At 52.1% G+C, this 15,777-nt stretch overlaps 2 protein-coding genes across 3 annotated transcripts; both read left to right on the top strand.

Moving 5' to 3' along the window:
* Positions 1 to 213: 213 nt before the first annotated feature.
* On the top strand, positions 214 to 4,827 carry TBL2 (transducin beta like 2). The gene is made up of 7 exons (XM_062592319.1): positions 214 to 346; positions 427 to 554; positions 639 to 823; positions 1,518 to 1,669; positions 2,776 to 2,902; positions 3,632 to 3,784; positions 4,256 to 4,827. The coding sequence occupies exons 1-7, from the start codon at positions 232 to 234 to the stop codon at positions 4,710 to 4,712; spliced, it is 1,317 nt and encodes a 438-aa protein (XP_062448303.1). The 5' UTR covers positions 214 to 231; the 3' UTR covers positions 4,713 to 4,827.
* A 984-nt stretch (positions 4,828 to 5,811) lies between these two features.
* On the top strand, positions 5,812 to 11,188 carry BCL7B (BAF chromatin remodeling complex subunit BCL7B). Of its 2 annotated transcripts, none has more exons than XM_062592644.1 (6): positions 5,812 to 5,950; positions 6,391 to 6,466; positions 7,172 to 7,268; positions 8,729 to 8,914; positions 9,181 to 9,260; positions 9,794 to 11,188. In XM_062592644.1, exons 1-6 carry the CDS (start codon positions 5,859 to 5,861, stop codon positions 9,884 to 9,886), a joined length of 624 nt encoding a protein of 207 aa, XP_062448628.1. In that variant the 5' UTR covers positions 5,812 to 5,858; the 3' UTR covers positions 9,887 to 11,188. The 2 variants fall into 2 exon arrangements, with proteins under 2 accessions (XP_062448628.1, XP_062448630.1); XM_062592646.1 differs by having other exon boundaries at positions 8,744 to 8,914.
* The last annotated feature ends 4,589 nt before the right edge of the window (positions 11,189 to 15,777 follow it).

Here is a 15,777-nt window from a genome sequence, read left to right on the forward strand (position 1 = left end):
GGCGGGCTGCGGCCAGGGGCGGGGCGCGGCGCGCAAGCGGCAGGCGCCGTGACGGCCTCTGCCACCAGGGGTCACCGCCCACTGCACTCTGGGGGAGGGGCGAGGGGGAGGCGGGGCCCTCCTGCCCCGCATGCGCACTCGGCCCCCTGCCGACGCCGCGCCCCGCGCCGGCGCAGGCGGGAGGGGGCGGGCGGCCGCGCGCCGCCCCGCTGAGGTGGCGGCGGCGGGAAGATGGCGGCTGCGGCGCTGCTGGGTGTCTCGGTGTTGCTGGGCGGCCTGCTCCTGCTGCTGGCGGCCGCGCTGCGCCGCGCCGCCCCGCGGAGGCCACCCGCCGCCCCGACCGACGGTAAGAGCGGGCAGAGCGGGTGGAGGCTGCCGGGCCGGGCCGGACTGGGCTGGGCGGCGGTGACACTCCGCTCCCCGCAGGCCCCAAGGCGAACGGTGACGCCACGAAGCCGGCGGGGCCCAGGAAGGTGAAGGTGCCGGCGCGGGTCCGGCGGGACAGGCCGCAGCAGCATAGCTTTGCCCACCGGCTCCTGGTCGCTGCTCTCAAGGTACCGTGAGCTCCCCGGTACTGGCCCAGTGCCACCCCTCAACCTCCTGATCCGGCTTGGTTCTGACAGCCCTGCTCTCAATAGGGCCACAGCGGCTCTGTGTCCTGCCTGGATTTCAGCAGCAGCGGCAAGTACCTGGCATCATGTGCCGACGACCGCACGGTCCGCCTGTGGAGCACCCGTGACTTCACGGAGCGTGAGCATCGCTGCCTGCGTGCCAACGTGGAGCTGGACCACGCTGAGCTCGTCCGCTTCAGCCCCGACTCCCGGTAGGGCCAGGCCTTCCCACACATTGTCCTTGCCTAGCGCAGGGAGCACTCAGGCCATTGCTGCACTGAGAGACCCTGTGGACACAGCTGCCAGGAACACAGGCCAAGCCCTGAGCAGGGTCAATGATGCATCCCCTGAGCTGCAAGGAGGATACGTTCCTCGCGGCGAATCTAACAGGGTCTTGACGGTACAACTTATTCATGGTTTTCTGAGAAAGCAGCCGCCTCAGGAAAGCAGCTGTCACTTCAATGCAGTGGCCAGGGCAAATATCCCTATGACCTGGCTGCTGCCACTGTGCAAGGTGTCTGTTAAGGGCATTACAAGCAAGCCCTGAAGTTGGGTTGAGCTGCTGAGCTTCTCTGGCTGGCTGGGGAAGGCCTCTCTCGGGCTGCGGAGATCAATTGAAAAGGCTGCCTTTGCATTTCATGGAATGGCCCAGTTTAGACAGAGAGGAGGTGACCTAGCTTCCAGACATTAAGCACTAGTTTTAGTTCTTTTTTCATTCAATGTTGCGGTTGGGCTAACACAGGGAGAGAGCTTGGCACACTTGTAAAAAATGCTCGCAGCTTTTTATCTAGCATGGTATCCTTTCCCCAAGATGTGACTAAATGATCTATTAGTTTACATGTTGCAGGTGGGCTGAACTGGGATAGCCTGTTTTTAAAAATTCAGAGTGACTATCTTTCCACTTAGGGCATTCATTGTTTGGCTGTCAAATGGTGAGACTATTCGTGTCTATAAAATGACAAAGAAGGAGGATGGCAACTTCACATTCACTGCAACATCTGAGGACTTCCCAAAGAAGCACAAAGCTCCTGTTATTAACATAGGAATTGCAGAGACAGGTATGAAACCGACATAGTTGCTCACTGCCGTATGCTCTCAAGAGATTTGCTTTACTTTCCTTGTAAAATAGCAGCTGTTCTGTGTTGAAAGTGTTGGAGTCTTTGGTGTACTCAAGGCACATTTCTGATTCAGTATTTGATTCTGTGTACTCTTTAGCCTTTATTTACTACCAAGTAAGTTGAAAGACATAATTTTCAGATTGGGTAAGTATGGTAAGTACAATATTAGCTCTGCAGTATGCACAGTCTCTTAATTTAGGTTTTCAGGGGTACTGCTGCAGAGAGCTCTTGTCTTAATATTGGGAGCATCACTGTTTTCTGTGCCACAAGTTTTGTTTTAACCAGTCAAAATTTTCTCTATTGGGTTCATAGATTCAGGAGTGTATGGTCAGTCTTGAACTTCTGGAGTCTTCTAAAATATAGCTTGGGAGCATATGTGTTAGTGGTGAGGGGCCTGATGGATTAGTGCTTCAGGCATCTCACACCACGCAGTTTTAAGTGAATGAATGTGAGTTTCTCTCTGTAACAGAAGAGTACAGAAAATACTGACTGAGACCTCTGTTCAGCTGTGGAACTGAAAACTTAAGCCCTGCAATGAGTAGCCTAAAGGTAAATAAGAAGCTCATTGTCCAGGCTGAGAGATGAAAAAAGGGAGAGTCCAAAAATGCTTACACAAACAGTAATCATAGATAATAGTAGCATGACTTGTAATCACCTAGCTGTGACAATCCATGTCTTGAAAGCAAAAGGAATCCCTTCAAGTTGTGTTTTAACCATCTAGGGAAGACCAAGTCTGCTGCATAACTTCTGTGGTACTAGCTATTACTGAACTTTGGAAATGGGATCTGAAGGGTGCCAGAGAAGAGAAGCAGACGTGGTCTCTGATTGTCCATTTCTGCCTGACAGCTGCTGAAGCCAAAGGGTTCAAGTGCTAATGTGAAACCAGAAGATTGGCATTTCTTGAAGTTTGGTGCTGCTTTTATTTTTTCTTGCTTGTTTCTTATGCAGAGAGAGATTGCCCTGCTTAGGGACTAGCCCAGGCCTTTGATAAGCTTGTGGCAGTGTTAGGCCTGGGAACTCTCCTGATCTTTGTCTTTGTTCCCCAGGAAAGTTTATCATGACAGCTTCCAGTGACACTACTATTCTGATTTGGAACCTGAAGGGTGAAGTTCTGGCCAGCATTAACACTAATCAGATGAACAATGCCTATGCAGCTGTGTCACCCTGCGGGAGGTGAGGACCACACAGATATTCCAGTCCATTCCCACTGAGGAGTAGGAGGCCACAAGAGTAAACACGAGCTTTGTTCCTTTCCAGAGGACATCATCAGCTCAGACCATCTTCAATTTATTATTATTTTAGTAAAATTTTCTGAGAGTTCGTCATTTTAACTAAGACATCCCAGTCCCTGATAACAGCCCCTCCAGGAGTGCTGTCATTTACATAGTCTCACTTGGTGGTTTGCTGTTGTGCTTCAGTACTGCTGTTCTTGTTAACCATCTCCTGTAAAGCTGAGGAAGAGGACAACATTGGCCTCAGATGGCAGAGGCTGGCCAAAGCAAACAACATAGGTGAAGCAAACAGTATTTCTAGCTTTTCTAACTCCTAAAGGTTTATTATGAAATTAGAATCTTTATTACCAAGAAAGTATTTATCAGGAAAATTTGTCATTAGTTCTGTCTATTAGCTGTTCCTGCAACAAGACTGTGGCCCTGCTCCAAGCTCAGTGAGCTTGGGGGTCTGAGCACTCGGCCTTTTTTCTTAGGTCTAGAAGCTTCTCATCACCTCTGAATTGTTGCTATGGTCCTTGATGCCTTTCCACAACCCTTCGTCTGACCATTGCCTAGTTCAGGAGGTGGGAGGAAAAAGCTCTGTGTGGCTATAGTTGTAGGGCTGATTCTGTGGCCCAGAGTAGGTTCTTTGTTGCAAATATCTTTTAACTCTGCTTGTTCTTTTGCCCAGGTTTGTGGCATCATGTGGCTTTACCCCTGATGTAAAGGTTTGGGAGGTATGTTTTGGCAAGAGCGGAGACTTTCGGGAGGTGACCAGGGCTTTTGAGCTGAAAGGCCACACAGCTGGCATACATTCCTTCTCCTTCTCTAATGACTCTAGGCGGTAAGGATATATTTTTTCACTGACTTAAATACTGTACTTAGCTCACCCTTGGGATGTAGCGGGCTGGCCCCTTCCATTGTAAATGAGCAGTTTGACTGAACAAGCTGCAGTCTGTGCTCTGTGCAGGAACTCTGCCCTGTGCCTGATCTGGAGCAACAGGGGCCCACAGCAGCAAAACACTGACCTTACTTCTGTCATTTCCTCATTCCACATTGATATCCTCCTGGTGGTTGACTGTTCTCCCTGATCTGGAAAGAGGATGGAGGCTAAATGTATGCATATATGCATACATACACACTTCCTAAAACAGCTCCCCAGCCATGAGCCGTGTGCCCTGTGGAGTGTGTTTGCAGAAGGGGAATATCACCTGTGTTCCATTCCCTGGCAGGATTCCTGGTTTGCAGATGTGGAAAGGATGTAGGTACTACCCATTTTCCTTGCTGTCACTTCTGCGTTCTGTCCTGGCTGTAGGATGGCAACTGTTTCAAAGGATGGGACATGGAAGTTCTGGGACACAGATGTGGAATATAAGAAGCAGCAGGATCCATACCTGCTTCTGACAGGGAAGTGTGAGGTGACAGAGCCTTGTCGCATTGCCCTGTCCCCTGATGCTCGAGTCGTGGCCATCTCTAGCGGTACCGGTATTGTTGTGTACAATACCCGAAGAGGAGACGAGGAGGAACGCTTTGTCAATGTCCATGGACAATACATCACAGACTTGGCTTTTGACATTAACAGCCGCTACCTGGTGTCATGTGGGGATCGGGCTATCCGTGTGTTTCACAACAGTGCTGGTTACCGGGCGGTGGTAGAGGAGATGGAGAGCATGCTGAAAAAAACTGCTAACAAAGCCACTCGAGAGAGGCTAGAGCAACAGATCTCAAATGCTCAAAAAGCGCTGGCCGCAATCTATGGCAAGAAGCACTAGCCCGCTTTCCCCGCAGTGGCATTCTCAGGTTCTCTGCAGTTGCGGAGAACTGTACTCTGCATTTTGGGATTTTAATAACACTGAACAACTTATAATAAAAGAGCAACAAACTGCTCATCTAGGGCTTTCCTTGTGTGCCTACTGCATGGGTAAGCCGAATGGCATGTCTGCCTTAGAAGGTGGGAGTAAATTTGCAATTATCTCCAGAGGGAGGTGGTTCTGTTTCCATCTGCACAGCCTCATGCTGTTCCCTGGTCGCTTGTTCCTGTGTAGCGGTTTTCATCCCCTCACTGACAGAGCCTCTGCTCTTAAGAGTCACAGTCACAGAATGGTGTCCCTCAGCTTTGCCGATGGAGAACAGCATGGGAGGCAGGTTTTACTCCCTTAAAAGCTGCTCGAGCTTGATGCTAAATTGAGGTTGGTTTCTTTATGGAAGCTGGAAATAGTCGCTAGCATTCCTGCATCAGTGTCCGAGAGGGACGGGGGGCTTCCTTAAGTTCTGCTCTGGTTCTGAAGCTTGGCAAGGTGCATGTGCGGGTGTGGGTGTGGGTGCTGCTGTAGGGGTGTGGGTGTTAGGACACAGGTGAGGGGAGGTGCGCAGATACTGAAAGCCCTTAGTGAAGGTGGGTGTGAGCCCGCTCGGACAGCAGAGTGCTGCTGCAGCATTGCAGCCCCCAGAGCGGGAGGGGTGGGTACGGGCCCGGTGTGCCGGCCCCCGGGATGAGGCCTGCAGGTCGCCGGGCAGAAGGCCCCCGGGGAAGTGGGGGCAAGCAGGGACGGAGGCGGTGTTTGCCCAAGGTCCGGGCACGAACGGGCGCGGGGGCAGCGTCCGGCCTCGCCCGCCCGTTCGCGGCACGGGGCCACGCCCCCAGGGCGGGACCTGCCCCAGAGCAAGATGGCGGCGTCGGCGTCGCTCCACCTTCGCGCCTCCTCCCCGCACGCCCGGCGGGCGGAGCGACGTGCGCAGGCGCACTGAGCCTCTTCCTTCCCCTCTTCCTTCCCCCCTCCCTTCCCCCCTCCCTTCCCCCGGGCGTAGCGAGCGCGCTGACGTAAAACGCGTAGGGCGTGGGCGGGGTGGGGCGCGCGCATGCGCGGGGAGCAGCGGCGGGTGCTGCGGGAGCCGGGGCTGCCGGGGCTGCGGACGCCATGTCGGGCCGCTCGGTGCGAGCCGAGACCCGCAGCCGCGCCAAGGATGACATCAAAAAAGTGATGGCCGCCATCGAGCGCGTCCGCAAATGGTGAGAGGCGGGGCCGCGGGGGGTGGGGCCTGGCGGTAAACAGCCAATCACAGGGCCACACGGGTTTCGGTGGAGGTGCTCTGGTAGCGAGTATCCAATCGAAGTGCTGCATGGGTCAGTGGGTGGGGCTATTGGGGTCGCAACCAATCAGCTCGCCCGAAAGCTCGAGTTTGTGGGGGGTGGAATCGGAAGCGGAGATAATCAGCAGGTGGCAGGGCCAATCACAGGTAGAACTACAGGGCGGGGCACGAGATGTGGCGCTGCTCGGGACTGGCGTTCCAGTGGGCCAATCAGCGCTTCGTAGGCGCGGACGCGGGGCTTGTTACCATAGTGACGGCGGTTCTGGCTTCCTGCGCGCTGGGTGAGCGCGGGGGGGGGTCGCGCCGCCCCTCGCCGCCTCCTACCTCTCCCCGTCCCCTTTCACGTCTCCCTCGGCGCAGGGAGAAGAAGTGGGTGACGGTGGGCGACACGTCCCTCCGGATATTCAAGTGGGTGCCTGTGGCGGACAGCAAGGAGGTAGGTGCCGCGCGGGGCCCGGCTGGCCGGCGGCTGCGCCCTGTCCCGGGAGCCCGGTGAGTGGCCGGCTGAGGGCTGCTCTCACCCGCTGTGTGAGCAGAGCGGGCACTGGGAGGCTGGGCAAACGAGGAGATCCCCTGTGCCGTCGCGGGTCGCCTTCCCCACGCTGGCTCCTTCCAGTGCTGGCACGGTCTGATATTCCTGGCAGACCTGCGTTTTCCCTTCCCTCTGTAGCACCTACAGAGATCAGGGCTTGCACAAAGCCATGCACTGATGCAGGCTGGCTGACCTGTAAGCTTGAATGTTGCCTTGTCCAGCTATAGCCCGGATTTCCATCTCTTATCCCGGCTGTACTTAAGTAGGCCACTTCTTCTCCTTTGCATATGAACTTTGTGTGCTCTCAAGTGATCTGCTGTTGCTGACTGCTGGCCTCTTTGCCTTGATCCCTGGGGAACATGCTTTAATTTGATTGTACTCCTAGACAGGTGTCAGTTTGTCCTCTTACTCTCTGGCCTGGTTAGAAGAGTACCCAAAATGGAAAGGGAAAAGGTCTGTGCTGGCATGTCCCTCTGTGCTGTGAGAGAGAGTGAAGCCATGCCTGGAGGTGGCATCTCTGTCTCTGAAGCAGTTTGTACATCTCCTGCCTCCTCTTGCCAGTGGTGGACTCTCTAACTTTGTGTTTCCATTTTTCTTTCTCTCCTCAAGAAAGAGAAATCCAAATCAAGTAGCAGCACTGCCCGAGAACCCAATGGCTTCCCAGCTGACACATCTGCCAACTCCTCTCTCCTTCTGGAGTTCCAGGGTGAGTCTGACTGAGCCCTCTTCACTCTTCCAGCTCCAGAAAGACATTAAGGTCTTAAAGCTGGGATGTTACTGGTTTTGTATATGCTGCATGTATTAGGAAAAGCAATGCATCTCTGCAGTGTGGACACTGTTCCGACACTATCCCTGCTGAAGCTGTTAAGAAGCTGAAGCTGTACTTTCCTATCAGAAGGCATCATAGTCAGCTGCTTGTGGGATCCTCCTGTGGGAAGCCTAATGGGGAACTGGAGGAATGGGTGTTCACATTCCCCCTTTACAGTCCCTGCTGGGGAGAGGCCAGTAGCTGTCTGCAGCTGAGCCCTCAGCTTCCAGCAGTGGCTTGCATGGACCTAGGAAGAAAGGACAGAAGAACCTTGCTATGCTGAGGACTTTGTGCACTGTAGGGTGATAAAGAAGAGGTTTAGTTACTATTTGCCATGACGACAGTACTGTAGGTAGTGAGCTGCATGTCCCTTGTTGCCCAACAACTTGCTGCGGATCCCAGCATGGGCTGGATTCCTGGCCCCTGCCATCGTGCCATTGGTCTGCTCTGGCTGAGTTGGTGTGGGCATTCCCAAGTGCAAGATGCTCTCCTCTGTCCTGCTCAGCCTCTCCATTTCCTCTTGGAGCAATACCCTCTCTCCTGTGTACTGCTACTTGTGATCCCCAAACACTCCAGCCAGCCACAAGTAGGCCAGACACTGGTGCGGCTGAGCACGACACAGGCAGCACAAGAACTCGCTACTGGGCCAGAAAAGGGGCAGACCATATGCCTGTGCCCAGCCTGCCCACTCAGCTCTGAGTGCAGTGGAGGAAGAACAGGGATTTTGTTGGCATTTGCAGTAATATGCAGGAAGAGGTTAGCATTACAGTCCTGCAGTTTGGCCCTTGTGGGTCTGTCTTACCTGGAAGAGATACATTCTAGCATTGCCTCCCCTTCTGGAGACAGCTTTTGGGTGTTCCTCCTGCTGTTAGTTTGCTGCCTTGCAGATAGAAGTTTTTAGGAATAGATTCCCCCCACATGCATACAAAATCCAGGTGCACAGGCAAGAGGTCTCATGTACTTGAATGCCTGGCTGCCTGTGAGAGGTCCCCAGGGGGCCTGCCATGAAGGTGCAGACGTGAGATTTGGCAGTGTCCCCTGCAGAGCTTTGTATCACCCCTTACCTTGCGCTCATTCTTTCCAAACAACCCAGGTTTGCTCTCCTCTGTCTTGCTCAGACTCTCCCATTCCTCTGAGAGCAGCGCCCTCTCCCCTGTGGGCTGAGCGTGTATCTAAGGGTAGGTGTGTCCCTGTGGGGAGCCCTTACAGGAAGCTCCTGCTGTTGCTTAGTGACTGTATGAATCCCCTGTACTGTAAATGCCACCTTCTGAATGTGCTCTTCCTTTACCACAAGGCCCTGGCTCTCAAGGCTGCCTTGGTTGCTTGTGCCCTTGGGTCAAGGTGCTCTTCTTCACTAGGTGCTGTTTCTGCAGATGAGAACAGTAACCAGAGCTCCTTGTCAGACGTCTACCAGCTCAAGGTGGACAGCAGCCCGAACTCCAGCCCCAGTCCCCAGCAGAGCGAGTCCATGAGCCCTGCTCATACGTCTGACTTCCGCACAGATGACTCGCAGCCACCCACACTGGGGCAGGAGGCGCTGGAAGGTGGGTGCTGACCTTCGTGGGCACGGCTGCAATGCTGGGAAAGGAGTGGACATCCAGGCTGGGGAGCCTAGGGAAGGGTCTGTTGGACCTGGCAGAGCTGCCCTTGAGCACTTGTGTGTATTGCTTGTCTGGAGGTCTGGTGGGTGACTGAGGCAGCTTTGCTGGAGGTGGTTAGGGCAGTGGAGGCCTATGTTGTTTGGCCAGAGGTCAACTGGGTAACACTGCTCCTGGATTTGCAGTGTTGTTAACCCTTCTGTTCCCTTCAGAGCCTTCCCTGCCTTCCTCGGAAGTTGCAGATGAGCCTCCCACTCTCACAAAGGAAGAGCCAGTCCCCCTTGAGACTCAGGTAAGGGAAGGAAGATTGAAACCTTGGCTAGATGCACATGGACCCAGCTTGGTCCTTTCCCCCCAGGGCCCATTTACTATGGAACTGACTGATGACTGCAGTACAGCCCAGCTGTGAGTTCTTTCATTGCTGCCCACTGCAGCAGAAACATCAAGACTGATAGACTTGCTCTGCAGTCCCAAACGACCCTCTGCCAGCTCCCCAAGCTTCCCACCTTCCTGAGGTTTCCTGTGGTTCAGTTTAGGTGTTAGGGCACAAATTAAGTGTGTGAAGAAAAAAAGTGGAAATGGAGTAAGATAACGACTAGAGCTGACCCAGGGCTGAACTGGACTCTCACTCCTGATGCCCTATGGCTCATTAACTGCCTGCTTCTTGCTGAAGTTTCCACACAGATAAAAGCCCAAGGTGTCCCCACAAAGTGAGACACAGCCTTGTCTAGTCTTGACACTGCTGGAGGTCATGGTGGCCTGGATCTTGTGGGCATGCTGCACGCCATGGCATAGCCAGTAACCTCTGCCTTCTGGCTGTTGCAGGTAACTGAAGAGGAGGAGGACTCTGGTGCACCGCCTCTGAAGAGATTTTGTGCCGATCAGAACTCTGTGTGCCACACGGCCTCGGAGAGCTAGCCTGCCCATCCCCGGGGACAGCGCCTTCGCCAGCCCCTTGCAGAGCCAGCCTGCCCTTTCCTGGGGGACGGGGTGCTTCCCTCTAGCCTGCCTTTTCCCAAGGGACAGGGCATTCCTGCCACCTTGTGAGCCAGCCTGCCCTGCCCTCGGGGACAGGTGCCTCCTACCAGCCCCTGCAGAGGCAGCCTGTATTTCCCCCAGGTGGATGGTGCTTATGGGCACCTCATGCCACCAATACCTGCAAATTTGCCTCTATTTATTGGGTCCCTCTCTCCCTGCTAATCTGTACTATAGTGGCATGGGGGTTTCTGACGTGTAGTCTGCATGTGCAAGGGGATGAGTCCTCAGGGCTGCCTGATCTCCATAGCCCATAAGGCACTGGCAGATGCTGTTTGCCTGCTTCTAAATCCTCTGCTCATCCTCATGACGTGTTAGGAATGGAAGAGGCTTGTTCCACCTGCACTAAGTGGTTTGTCTGCTCCCTTGTGACCATATCCTGGAGCTTTTCTGCAGTGGGTGAGACGTGAGGAAAAGATGAGAGGGTTGAGAGGGGACAGAGACAAAGGCCTTCCATGCCACCAGGCAGGGATCCCAAGCTGGGACGCTGTGCAATAAGCTGCTAGTTTAAGCCATTAGTATTGGAAGACACAGGAGCACTACCACTGTGGAGGGCAGGTACTGTATGCATCAGGTCAGACAGCCTGCCTCTGCTCTGCAGCTAGGCACTCAGAGCTCCCAACCACCCTCTGAAGGTGGCATTACTGAGAGGTCTGGTTGGAGCACAGCTCAGCTGGCCAGGGAGTCTGTGTGGCCGGTCCAGCTGGGTCTGTGCCCTGCTCCCTTTCCAGCTCCCTCTGGTGCCACAGGACAGGCTGGCAGAGCAGAGGGAGCTGTTCTCCTGAGCCCTGGGGGGGTCCTGCCACCTGTCTAGGTACATCTCTGACCTCTGGGAAGGGGAAGGAGGCAGTAGGGTGTAGAGTTCCCCCCTCCCAGGAAGCCCTCCAACCCTGGGGCTCCTCGCCTGTCCCCCAGCATGGTGTGGGGACCCAGTTCCCTCATGCCCTCACGCTCCCTGCCATGAGCACCCCGGCCCTGCAGCACCCACCACCCCGCGCCCCGGGGAGCTGCTCCCGGGGCTCTGCCTGGCCGCCCCTCCTGGCCCTCTTCCCCTGCCGCCATCTGCATGTCCCACTGAGTCTGTGATCGAGCCTGGTGAAGTCGAAGGCGCCGGCTGCGCGCGAAAGTGGAGAGATATTTTAGCACTGAATAGAATATTTTTAAAATTAAACTATTTGAAATACAGCACACAGTGTCTCGGGGAGAGGAGCAGGGTGGGGGTGGGGGTGTCCTTCTCCCCGCACCTGCATGGGACCAGGCTGGGGCTCAGGGAGCAGCGGGACCAAGGCGCAGCGCTGCTGCCAGGAGCCTTCACAGCCCTGGGTGGATGCGGAGGGAGGGTGAGCAGGGCCACTGCCCTGGCCATGGGTCAGTCTGTGCCAGGGCTGTTCCTCCTCCTGGGGTCAGTGCCAGGCTTGGTGCCCCCCACCCAGTTAGGCTCCCCCTGTGCTTACTCCACCTGGGGTCAGGCTCTGCTGTGCCTGGTGTCTCCTGAGCAGTCAGGCCATAACCCCTAACTCAGGTCTTGTCATGATTTCCTTCCCCAGCAAGCCAGGCCTCCAGAGCTGTGTGCCCAGCAGTGTCTGGGCAGCTCAAGAGGGATGTGGGACAGCAGATGCTGGCCTGACCTGCCCTCTTTCTTGGTTGGGACAGCCATGGACAGCCCCAATCCAGCAGCAAGCACAAGGTGACCCAAGGAGGGGCCTCCTCCCAGCTCACTGCATCCAGGGGCCTGCCACCAGGCACCCATGCCTGGCATTGCCTGCTGCCCTGCAGTACTGAGTGCTCATGTGTCCATCAGCTTCAGCCTCCCTCGACCTGCTTCTGGTTCCCTGCGGGTGCAGTGCCCCTGGGGTCTCCTTGAGGCTGGTCCCCAGAGGGGAAAGGTGAAGAGCACTGTAGCATGAGATCTGCAAACTCAGAGCAAGTCTGAGCTGCCTGTCAGCACAAAACTCTTCCCCTGCTCTCTCTGAGTTTGATTTCCAGCAGTTTGCTGGCGGAGTTAACTCACAGCAAACGTGGCCTTGCCTGGATGTAGGTCCCAGGTCACCTATTCAAAACATGGCATCCCTCAGTGAGGTGTCTCCTCTGCTTTTTGGTGTGCTAGCTCTTGGGGACACAGCACTCTGGTTTTGTAAGTTCTTGGGGAGGGAGTTCTTGGAATAAGTTTGGAAATTGCTGTCTAGCATCATTTTGAGCTTTGTAGGTCAGCGTAAACACTTGTCCTGTCAAATAATTGTTCTAAGATCGCTAAACTGTATTGTCTTTCTGCCTGTAAGTTTTCTGTTTGAAAAGCATCACACTGGTAGAGGCTCACAGCATGAAGCACTCACCCCAGGGCTTGTCAGCCTCTCCATTGCCAGCTTTGGCATGTACATAAAGAGCAGAGTGAGCTGATGACCACTGCTTATCTGGGGAGAGCTCACTGGTGCAGCCTGCAAGCCTCCTCTTGCAAATATTGCTGGTGTTTTCCAAGTTGCCTGATCATCTAAAATTTGTGGTTAAATTAGACGATCTCCTGCATGTCCACCACAATGCTTTCAAAGTCTTCTGGCAACACTTGTGGAATTTGTATTATAATGGCTATTTAAGGAGGAAATTCAGGTTTGCTGTGTAGGTACCAGTTGTGGTGTAGATAATTTTCTACAGCAGAAACTGTTCCTGAATGTGTCACACGGGCTAGTCCTTTGTTCACAGTGTGAGAAAGTTAAGATATGTTTTGTATGTAGTTTTAAGATAATGAATAGAAATGGATCGTGCCTGCACTGGAGTGGTCATGCAGGACCAGGGACCAGCTGGATTGTAATAATTCAACAGCACAACACTTCAGGGAGCTCCAGCCGAAGATGCTCTTGCAAGGATGCTTGCAATGAAAACTTCCTTCTCTATCTGTGCTGTGACTGGTTCTCATGTTCAAGTCATTTGATTCCCTATGTGAGCATTGCCCTATGCAAAATATCCCAATAAATTATTTTAATTAATATTATGTCCATGGGTGTCTTTGCAACAGTCTATCTTGGCTTTGTTTGTGTATTTCAAATAATTATTCTTATTTCCAGTTTATTAAATTTAGTGGGTAAGCCTAAACCAAAGACTCAGTGTTTCTTTTGTTACACTGTCTTGTATAATCATTAAATGTTTTTCAAAATTTACCATTTCAGGATGAGGATGGCCAGAAAAGAAGGGCATTTTTGGAGTGGATGACAGCAGTAAAGTTGTTGGAAGCCACAGTGAAGTAGAAAAAGAAGCTTAGCAAAAACAGTAGCTGATGTCACAGGCTTGTTTCCCATCTATCACTTCTGTAGGTCTCAGTCTAAGGTGCAGTTTAAGTCTAACACACTGAACGTTTATGACGAAGAGGAACACTTACAGGGCTACGCACATGCTCTGAGAGGTGAACCATTTTGCTGGGTTGTTTTCCATGATATCCCTTGCTCCTGGATTGTGAAAGGTGACACAACTGACAGACTGAGCATCAAAAAATGGACGTGACAGCTGCAGACCCAGCAAAATTAGGGGGAAGCCTTAATTTATTTTAGTGTCAGCTGCCTTTTTGCCTTGGTTTGTGAGCTTTCAAGAACAAAGACTGACTTCTTTTGTTCTGTGTTCTTGATGCACCTCGAGAATGGGTTCTGGCCCACGACATGCTCAGTACAACAGCAGTTGTTTGGCAGTACCACTATGGGTGCTGGGGGTGACTGTACAGTTACTGGCCTTCAAAACCAAACTGTTATTTGAAGCTGTACTGTTTGAATGGTTTCAGCACTCCCACCTGCTGGAAGTCTTCCTAGGGCTCAGATTCCATGTGCTCCCTCTAAACACGTTGGCCAAATTCAAAATTTGCCCATGAGCTTCCTTTACTCTCAATGGGAATTGCAGAAGACTTTTGAAGCTGGCCATGACTGTTAAGTTGCTTAGGAGGGTGCTTAGTGGAAATCTGGTCACTTTAGGTGTCTAAAAGGAGTTTACTCCTTACTGTTTGCTTACTGGCACTGTGCTCTGGAGAGTGAAACTCTCAGAGCCTGATGTGCTCGTGAGGATTAATCTCTCCTCTGTCCTGGTTTGGCCACTGTGGATGCAACATCTGGTCACAAAGTATTTGGTGTCAGCATTAAAATAAAAGGATCATTTTAGCTGTAATGGTGGTGTCAGAGTGACTTGCAACTTTCCTTCTCTTTTCTCACATCAAATACTAACAAAATCTGGAATGAAGTCAGCAACACCAGTGTGGCTACTAATGCCTTTTCAATCAGGTTTTCAGGTGTCAACTGGAGGCTGAGAAAACTGCTTTTTGGTCTGCAGGCCAGCAATGGTCTGTAGGCAGCAGACTGCAAAAGGCTCCTCCTTACTGAGGCTTTCATGCATTTCAGGTGTCAGTTGAAATCTCACTCTGCACACATGGCATTGGCTCCATGGCTGTTAAAAGCCGAGTTTTGGAGGCATAGGAGTGTAAGGCTTAGCTTGTTTTAAAGCTTGTCGTTCCACTTCATTTTGAAATCCTTCCCTTTGGAAAGCTGTGTCCTGCCTTGTACTCCATCACCCCACGACCAGACATGTAATGAAAGTCCTAGGGTGTTTATTCTGTTGTTTCACAGACCAGGGACTTCAAAAAGAGGTTTTCAATCTTAAGAGGAAACCAGCTCTCCTTTCCTACTGGTTCTCTGTAACACAAAACTCCCTCGAGTGTGCACTCATGGCAGTGACAGCATGAACAAGGAATGCATTAGTCAAATGGCACCTCCTGTCCAAGCCAAGCCAAGGCCACGCGTGGCAGCTCGGATGTGTTATGGATTCCCTCCTGTGCCTGTGGTTTGTGTGTAGTGCTGGCACATCTGGTCTCTTCAGACAGCTGTTTCCTGTGGGTGCTGATCAGAAGGGAAAGAGGCCGAAAGGCCAGCGAAGTTGCACAAAACACAGAGAAGGTGGTGTTGATAGGGCAGCAAAGCAGGGAAAGCATTTGGAGATGTGCGTCTTCTGAAGAGACTCTTGTGGCCCAACCAGGTTATTCCTTTCAGATGCTGGTACACCGTTCAGGTGTCTCTTGCCTGTGTACTGGAGTCTCAATTACCTCATCCCAGGTGCGGTTTAACTTTTGGCTATGAATCAAAAAAAAAAAAAAAAAAATCTATGCTTTGAGCCCTATTTTGCCCACAGCAAATCAAGATCATGTTGGTTTGACCCAAAACTGGCATACATAAGTACATACATACAGACATACAACTGGTACGGTATTTAAAAGATGCAACCACCCCAGTAATATTGATTTGCTTGATTTTTCAAGTGTTTTGAATTCGTCTTTCTCATTTTTGTCACTAAGTGTAATCCTTAAGACATATATAATTGATGAGAATATACCCCATGTCCTGGGGGCTTAGGCACCAGCTGCCACTTGTGATGCTCAAAAATCTTCTTATGGGCAAAAGGAAAACATACATATATATATATATATATATAGCCAATAATTCATTTGTAGTATATTTGAAATCTTAACAGTCGAATCAAGGATTTGTTATTAGTCTAGATCTAATAATTACAGAAAAAGAAAGAAAAACAAAATAAATAAATACTACTATACATAAAATTTCCTAATAATAATAAGAATATGTTAAAATTGTTACCCACACATTTCCTAGTGTCTACCCCTTTTCTTGGTCTTATGCTCAGCTTTCCACTGCCCCTCGGAGTCCAAAAGTTGATGGTTTCAGTCTCGTGTGGAGGGTGTTGCTGTGAGTCAGCAGTATTCCAGGACAGCAGTATATTGTTGGTGGTGACTG

The sequence above is a fragment of the Rhea pennata genome, chromosome 20 (genome assembly GCF_028389875.1).
Source record: "Rhea pennata isolate bPtePen1 chromosome 20, bPtePen1.pri, whole genome shotgun sequence".
NCBI lineage: Eukaryota > Metazoa > Chordata > Aves > Rheiformes > Rheidae > Rhea > Rhea pennata.